General features: G+C 46.0%; 2 protein-coding genes across 2 annotated transcripts; both read left to right on the plus strand.

Moving 5' to 3' along the window:
* The first annotated feature begins 453 nt into the window (after window positions 1–453).
* Window positions 454–4,605, plus strand: LOC134080717 (claudin-4-like). The gene is made up of 2 exons (XM_062537291.1): window positions 454–1,047; window positions 3,949–4,605. The coding sequence occupies exons 1-2, from the start codon at window positions 586–588 to the stop codon at window positions 4,603–4,605; spliced, it is 1,119 nt and encodes a 372-aa protein (XP_062393275.1). The 5' UTR covers window positions 454–585.
* Window positions 4,606–6,417: 1,812 nt separating this feature from the next.
* Window positions 6,418–8,305, plus strand: LOC134080719 (claudin-like protein ZF-A89). Its single transcript, XM_062537292.1, has one exon. It carries the CDS (start codon window positions 6,678–6,680, stop codon window positions 7,242–7,244), a length of 567 nt encoding a protein of 188 aa, XP_062393276.1. The 5' UTR covers window positions 6,418–6,677; the 3' UTR covers window positions 7,245–8,305.
* Window positions 8,306–8,657: the final 352 nt, after the last annotated feature.

An 8,657-nucleotide genomic window follows, 5' to 3' on the forward strand; every position in this document is an offset into this window, starting at 1 on the left:
GCTTGGTTTGTGCTGTTGTGGATAAAGGTGCCTTCTAACTAAGTGAGTCAATATAATATGCAATATGTACCAAAGGCATCCTGTTCATTTGGAGATTGAATCATAAAAGGGTTTGACGTCTACACCAATATCAATGCCTTTCATAATAATCTGCCACTTAAGAAAGAGCTAAATGAAAACACAACAAAAAACAACAAATCAGACACTACTCTGAAAAGGAAGAGAGGCTTTAATCCTAAAGAGATGGTCTATGATGTGACCATATATGGGCTGCTGTCTGCTGTCCCCTTGGCTAATAATTTGTGTTGTGTGACTAACCCAGGGGAATATAAAAGTCCCCCCCTCCCCCCTTGTTAACCACAGGAAGAAACTCTGAAACCGGCCGAGCTGGTTAGATGATGGTGTTTGTGTCAGGCCCCACCCTTCTCAAACGTCCACCCCTGGGGACCTCGCCTTACACTTGTGTGCAACGGTCGACACAGAGGGAGAGACAAAGGCAGCAGCTTTCTCACACACACACACACACACATAGCAACATCTCAAGGATATTTCTTTTTAACAGAAGGCTGATACGCAGTGAGTAAAATGGTGTCTGCCGGGATTCAGATGCTGGGTGCCGCGTTGGGCATCTTCGGCTGGATCGGCGCCATCGTGGTGTGCGCCCTGCCCATGTGGAAAGTCACCGCGTTCATCGGCAGCAACATTGTCACGTCGCAGACCAGTTGGGAGGGCATCTGGATGAACTGCGTGGTGCAGAGCACGGGCCAGATGCAGTGCAAGGTGTACGACTCCATGCTGGCGCTGCCCCAGGACCTGCAGGCGGCGCGTGCCCTCTGCATCGTCTCCATCATCGTGGGCATCTTCGGCATCCTGCTGTCGGTGGCCGGCGGCAAGTGCACCAACTGCGTGGAGGACGAGCGGGCCAAGGCCAAGGTGGGCATCGCCGCCGGCGTGGTCTTCATCATCGCCGGGATCCTGACCCTGGTGCCTGTGTGCTGGTCGGCCCACACCATCATCCAGGACTTCTACAACCCGCTGGTGAACCAGGCCCAGAAACGCGAGCTGGGGGCCGCGCTCTACATCGGCTGGGGGGCCGGCGCACTCTTGACCATCGGAGGGGCCCTGTTGTGCTGCAACTGCCCCAAGGATGATAACGACACCGGCTACACTGCCAAGTACTCAGCTGCTCGATCCCAGGCCTCTGCTCCCTCCAACAAGGACTACGTGTGATCAGAGTCTGGGTAAAGCCATGGCTTTGTCCTCTGAGAGGTAGTTAAAGTTTTGGGACAGTGTTGTCGGCCTCCAATTGAGTTGCTGTCCGACGTTTTGCTCAAATAAGTTTACATTTGGAAATGTATTTCATGTGATTACTCCTGAGTTGGAGAATACTCAGTGTCACTTACACAATATTAGGGAGGGGTGAGAACGCAAAGGAAGTACTGGGAGACAAAGTTTATAAAATATCAGGATCAGACAAGTAAACTTCCTTTGTTCAGAGTCATCTATTAGACTGCTATTCTGTTAAATCTGTGTTTCATTATGACTTCAGTTACTAAATCAGTGTCCGCAAAGTTGCTTGAAATAGACATATACAGCTTGATTTTGTCATACTGGAGTAACTCTATGTTAACAGTCTGAGGATTAAAGCAAATCCATTTAACTTTTCTCTCCAGTCATGTGTGGTGTGTATCAAAACATTTGTGCAACATTTGTATCCCTCAAAATGGTCAGTAATGTCTGTAAATATAAACATATGTTTTTTTTTTCATTCTTCTATTTTGAAAGCAACTCTCCTGTGATAATGGAACTTTGTTAATAAATATTTTATGGGACTCTTTGGTTTGAATGTTTGTTTACGCTGTGACAATACTACACCTTCACAATGAATTTGACCAGAAACTCCATGTTAAATGTGATATCATTGGATAGATCACTGATAGCCATAACATTCCAGATGAGTCAAATGAGGAGCACTGAGGCTCAGTCAGGTCTGAAACAGGTTCTGATTTACGTCTGGCTGCATCACTAGTGTAGGCTATGTACAGTATTTATGCAATATGAAAACCTGTTACATTCCACTGTAACTGAAGAAGTTGTAGGCTATACCGTTGTCAAGGATCCGATCATGCTTTACGCCTAGGCTACTTTTTCAAGTGTGTCTGAATTCACATTTGCTGATCATTTATATATCACCTCACCTTGACACATGAGTTACCACACACTTTCAAGAATTATGCTATGCTAGGCTAACACTTTCAGACAGAAGATTGTACACAAAGAGAAGAGAAGAGGTATCCTCTTATATAACTCTCTGTAGATGGTAAATAAGCTAATTTCCCAGACAGCTAATTTTGCCATTAACTGTTTTGTGTGGAAGAGATGGTCAGTCTTTATAATGCAAACAAATTGGTGGTTACAACCCCTATGTCTGTGAGAGCAAAATGTGTGGGTTTTAAATATACCATAAGAACACTCTAATTATGCTCATTTTACACAAACAGCTCATCCTACTGTGTCTATCAGGATTGGCATCCATCTAAACAAATTAAAGGCAGAACAGTAATTCAAAATGGGTGTAAAAAGCATTTCCACAATTATGACTAAAAGGTCTGGTGTAAATCATCATCTGAATAACACAACCAAATGCTAGTACAGTGAAAAATGGAGGCTCTTGTGCATCTTGTCCTGTTGATGTTGTCCTCACCTTGTCTGTTGAAACATCTGAAAATTTGTTTATCATCACGACCATTTGTGGCAAAGATTCTAGAGCGTAGGGCTCTATGATCTTTGATTTGTGGTGTTGCAACCGGTATACGTACCAAAAAACAAAATACCCCCCCCCCCCCCCCCAAAAAAAATAAAATAAAACAAGACAAAGATACAAATAACACAGTATGTATCATTTGAAAACAGTTGAAAGGGATGAATAGATGCAATCTGTGTCTGAGGGTATGGTAATACTGTAGTTGTTTAATTCTTACCCTTATTTCTAAGCTCAGAGGGGCATCATTAACCACCACATGTTCCTGTTTGAATCACCCACATCTTTTCCAGTTCCAACGCAACCAAGAGATAGACATCTAAGCTCTTCGCAGGCAACCAATAAGTCCTCAGTTAATCCATTCATTGTCATCTCTTATCAATATCATTGATGTTTTCATACTTACTTGTAATGACAGTGAGGTTCCTCTCTTGTGTTGTTACAAAGGAGGCCGTCATGGTTGGAGATGATAGTGAAGTCAAGTACGTTGGGGCACAAGACTTCTCCGCGAGTCTCAGAACAAAAAATCTGACCCGACTTGGCGTTCAAGTCATTTTTCCTCTATCAGAGGTTGGAATTTCCGAATATCCGTTGTGGCATGTAAGGGATAATGTATCGTCTGCCAGTCACTAATAATAAGTCAACAGGACCGCGATGCACAGCAGACAATACATTATCCCAATTATGATAAAGATACAGAACTTGACAGTTGCAGGTTTTGCGTGCCAATGTCCAACTTGCTGACTTTCACTCTCAATGAAGTGAATGATATGAAAGACGTCATTGACAGCGGTCATATATACTTTGCAGCATTATGTACTGTAGATTTAACAGACCTTCAAACATTGGGAAGGCCCATTCATGTAAATGGCACTTTCTGCAGCAGTCTGAGGAGCCCCGCAATAAAGTAGAATATTATGATATGATATATTGTCTGTTCACACTGAAGTGTCTCTGGATTGATGGGGGTGACAAGAGGACTCTGGGATATGGAGTCTGCTCTCAGTGAACTCAACAGAGAACGGAGAGCTTCAATATCACGTTTCAGCTTTCCTTCAGGGCCCGGGAACAAAGGAACTTAGCAACCACACCCATCGGCGTGATCTATAAAACCAGACCCTACTTCTCAGGTGAAGCCTTCCCACCATCGACCTCACGCAGTGATGATCAGCGACTCTTCCCGATAGACCCAGCAGGAAACCAACGTTACCATGGCGTCACAGGGGCTCCAGATCCTAGGCGTGATGCTGGCCATGATCGGCTGGCTGGGCAGCATCATCACCTGCGCGCTGCCCATGTGGCGCGTGACGGCCTTCGTGGGGGCCAACATCGTGACGGCGCAGGTCATCTGGGAGGGCCTGTGGATGACCTGCGTGGTGCAGAGCACCGGCCAGATGCAGTGCAAGGTCTACGACTCCATGCTGGCGCTGAGCTCGGACCTGCAGGCGGCGCGCGCCATGCTCATCATCTCCATCATCGTGGGCATCTTCGGCGTGCTCATGGCCGTGGTGGGCGGCAAGTGCACCAACTGCCTGGAGGACGAGAGCGCCAAGGCCAAGGCCTGCATCGTGGCCGGGGTGGTGTTCATCATGGCCGCCGTGCTGGTGCTGGTGCCGGTGTCCTGGTCGGCCCACACGCTCATCCGGGACTTCTACAACCCGTTGGTGATGGCGGCGCAGCGGAGAGAGCTGGGCGCCGCGCTCTACATCGGCTGGGGCACCGCGGGGCTGCTGCTGCTCGGAGGGGGGCTGCTCTGCTGGAACTGCCCACCCAGAGACCGCCAGGCCTACGGAGGGGCGCAGTACGCCCCCGCCCGCTCCAAAGCCTCTGGGGACTACGTGTGAGGGATGCTCGGCCGTAAGATGGATGGTGCGGAGGAGTCTAAGGACTGTGAGGAAAAGTTCAGTGTCTGAATAAGTTTGGATTTTTCTTCTTACATGAATACTGATGAGTAAAATATAACCTGTTTTTTTAACCTGTTTATTACTCACACTTGTGTGGGTGTATTCAAACATTTGTCTGCCATTGAAATCATCATTTTATATGAAAATCATCCAAATAAAAGCACTTTTATTAAGGAGAGAAAAGGCTTGGCTATTTCATTCGTTCACATCCCTAAGAGCATTGAATTGTGACAATACTCTGTTGTAATCATTTGTCTTCAATTGGATCTGAATTTCAGTGTTACCAGCATTTGTTAGTTCATACAAACTTATTTTTTTAGCGTTTTATACATGTAACCCGATCCATCGCACAATTTCAACACCCAGTATGTTGAAAAATGTCATTCTGAATATGTGCATTCAAATCCAATCTGCATTGTGTGAATATCACACAGTAAGTAGTTGTGGAAGGGTATCCATTGTTCTGCAGTTTCGAGAGGGATAATAGCTCCCTTTCTCCCTCTTTTTCTCACACACACTCAGAGGTGACACTTTCCCAGGTGGAGGGCTAGGAAAGGAGCTCATTATTTGTCACCACAGTTTGGGGTTTCAAATGAGTGGTTACAGGCACAAATATACACGCAAGGACTTCTGTCCTGATGCACACTTTCATTTACATAACCATAATCTGATTCAAATGCATCCATATAAGCATGTGGTGTTCACCATCTTCACCACACTTTTATAAACCTTTATAAAGCCATACATTCAGCAATACTAGTTTGAAAAAAGAAAAGAAAAAAATAATTACACCACTTTAGACATTTGAATTCACATTTGTGAAACTGCTGTAGACATCTGTGGGCACAGGACATGTTGTGGTGTTAAATAAGGGTGAGTCCAGTGTCCATTATAAGTACTACGAAGACCGACAGGTAGGTCACTGTCTGTGATCAGACAATTTGCCACCATATCAGAATGAATACAATACCCTTTGTTCATAACAAGGGTTGGCACAAAGACAACTCATTCAGAAAGAAATCCCAAAGCCAAAGACCTTTCTGTGGTCAGGTGAGAAAACTCCCTGGAAGGAGATTGTGTGCATGTGTGTGTGTGTGTGTGTGTGTGTGTGTGTGTGGAGGGTAGAAGGGCTTTTAAACCTTTTCACTGTTAAAACTGTTGAACTAAGCAGCACAGTAAATCAAGACGTGGGTGTGTTTGGAGCGTCTCCAGGGCAGCAGCTGCTGATCCTCAGGTCTTGGGTGTCATATTTCCAGGCTCGGGGGCTAAAGCACTATTTGCATCCCCCCTTCCTTTGTCTGGGGCACAACAGGTTACTAGACACCTGTCCATCCCCCTCCTTCATATGGGGAGCCCTGCTGCTGCTCTTTAGAGGGACGCACACAGAGACTGGAATAGATACAGTACACAGACTGGACTCAGCCACTGATTCATTAAGTAATGAGCATCCATCTTTTCAACAACACTGTGATTCCTAATTTGAGAATAGTTTTAGGAAACAATGGAAAACACTGCGACTCTCCTTTAGAACATTGCATTGCAAAAAGGAGTGTTGATGTGAAGACTTGACATCAGTTCAAAACTTTCAAACATAAACTATTTTCTACGCCTATTACACCTGCTGTCTCCTCCCTCTCTCTCCGGCTCACAGCGCATAACAAACAATCCAGTCAAACAGGAAAGTAACCCGAGCACCAATGAGGAAATCTCCTCCCTCTCTCTTTCTTTCACTCTTTCTCTCTCTCTCTTACACATACACACACACTAACGTGTTCTCTCTCTCCCTCTCTTTCCCTCCCTCTCTCTCTCTCTTGCTCTCCAACACAAACAAACATTCTCTCTCTCTATCTTTCTCTCTCTCCCCACAAGACCTGCTGCGCAACTAGAAGTCTGGTCAAACTCCGTCAATAATCGGATGGCACACTATGACTGAATGAGTCTCTCTGTCGCTTTTTTCACTGCAATCTCTCTAAAGTAACCGTCCCGGGAGCCAGCGCCGCCGCTGCAGCAGGATGGGCCGGCAGCTGCTGGCCTTCTGCCTGGCGCTCGTCGGGTTCATGGGCACCATCCTGATCTGCGCGCTGCCCATGTGGAAGGTGACGGCCTTCGTGGGCGCCAACATCGTCACGGCGCAGGTGTTCTGGGAAGGCCTGTGGATGAACTGCGTGATCCAGAGCACGGGCCACCTGCAGTGCAAGGCCTACGACTCGGTGCTGGCGCTGCCCCAGGACCTGCAGGCCTCGCGCGCCCTCGTCTGCGTCTCCATCGCCGTGGCGCTGGTGGCCATCACGCTGAGCGTGCTCGGGGCGCGCTGCACCAACTTCTACAGGGACGAGAGGGTCACCAAGGACCAGCTGGGCCTCTCGGCGGGGATCGTGTTCATGGTGGCCGGCGCGCTGTGCATCATCCCCGTCAGCTGGTCAGCGTACAGCATCATCACGGGCTTCTACAACCCCCAGGCCACGCAGGAGAGGCGAGGGGAGCTGGGGGCCTCCATGTACGTGGGCTGGGTGTCCGGCGTCCTCCTCCTCCTGGGGGGAGGCATGATCTGCAGCACCTACTCGCACCGATGCTGCTGAGCAGCAACTAGTGGCTGAGATTAAACAATCAACTGCGATGAACTGGAACTGGAGTGAACTGGACCTCCAGTGAAAATGGCTGGAGCATACTCATGAGGACAAAATGTTGCGACTTTTTTTTTTTTTGCCAGATGTTCTTGACCTCATCATCGTTAAAAGAAATAGGTCAATGCAGACAGTTTTCTGGGCCACCGCAGACAACCTGACCTGAGATGACAATGATATGATGTTTACCAGACTGTGGATCTCACAGACAGGCCAGATGCTCATCACATGCTCCTGTTCATAAGGATGAGTTTATAAAAATGCTGAGTTAACAGCAGTAGGCTGATCTACGAGACCTAGTAATAAGCTGCCATAGGACATAGGCAGTATAATCAAGAGTAAGGCTATCTATTAGTAAATGTTTACAAAATATTTTGTACATTCACATTTTTACCTTTGTATTGAAATATAACTATAATTCTGCTGAGGTGCCATGTAAATATTTTAGCTGATTCTACTCTTCAGTCATTCAGATTATTAGGTGCCATCTGGTTATGCATTGTGATAGGAAATGTCTAATAACATTAGTTCTCACCATGACCTGGTGTAACAGTTTGTGTTGCTAGTAAGACATCTTACAGTATGTGATCTGCCATTACAATGACAGTATTACAGTAATTTCCTGTGTATTTTCCGCACTGTGTATAAGCCGCAGTGTCTTATACTGAAAGAAACAAAATCATATTAACCTCATAGCTGAGAAAATTTTCCAAAATCAATGTATAAGCCGCGGCTAATAGTTGGGAAATTACAGTACTGTACGTCACAATCTGACATGGAAAATAAAAGTAAATCATTAATTGTTACATATTCATGACCTGATTATGTTACTCTTACAAGAGTTGCTCTGATTGGCTTATCTTGCCTACCTGTTGCCAAGATACACAGTGTAGGCTAATCATCCGATATTTATATGAGGAGGTATAATTCTGGTAGTCTTAGCATTTTTGCCTCTGGGTGCCTCAATCTAATGACGCAGTTTCTCCCTTTTTCCTCTTTCTTTCTTCAACAATAAAAGTACCCAGGACAAACAACGCCAGTGTTCTATTCAACATACCGTCGATTATTTTCTTGGTAAGAAGTACAGTAGTTATCTACTACTACCAGTAATCTTGTAGTTATCTTACAAGACTATCTGTGGTGAGAGAAAGACTATGGTGAAAATGGCAATCAAGTGCCGTTTTGTTTATGTTTTACTGCAGCTGTAGGGTATCCTGCAAACAGCAGAATGTGGCCAACATGTTAGTTGACTGTGGCCAATCTTTGCGGTGTGCACAGTGCAATTTCTACCAAGGCAGCAGAAGGTGGCTCAACTGTTAGTAATCGGCATCGTAGCTCATGCTTTGAATCTGCTAGGTGTGCACCGGC

The sequence above is a fragment of the Sardina pilchardus genome, chromosome 5 (assembly GCF_963854185.1).
Source record: "Sardina pilchardus chromosome 5, fSarPil1.1, whole genome shotgun sequence".
Classification (NCBI taxonomy): domain Eukaryota; kingdom Metazoa; phylum Chordata; class Actinopteri; order Clupeiformes; family Clupeidae; genus Sardina; species Sardina pilchardus.

Bases quoted from the DNA above. Each gene is read 5' to 3' on its own strand.
- LOC134080717 (XM_062537291.1), top strand. From the start codon at position 586: ATGGTGTCTGCCGGGATTCAGATGCTGGGTGCCGCGTTGGGCATCTTC. The intron at 1,048-3,948 runs GCCCAGAAACGC...TCTTCCCGATAG, and splicing joins ACAACCCGCTGGTGAACCAG to ACCCAGCAGGAAACCAACGT.
- LOC134080719 (XM_062537292.1), top strand. From the start codon at position 6,678: ATGGGCCGGCAGCTGCTGGCCTTCTGCCTGGCGCTCGTCGGGTTCATG.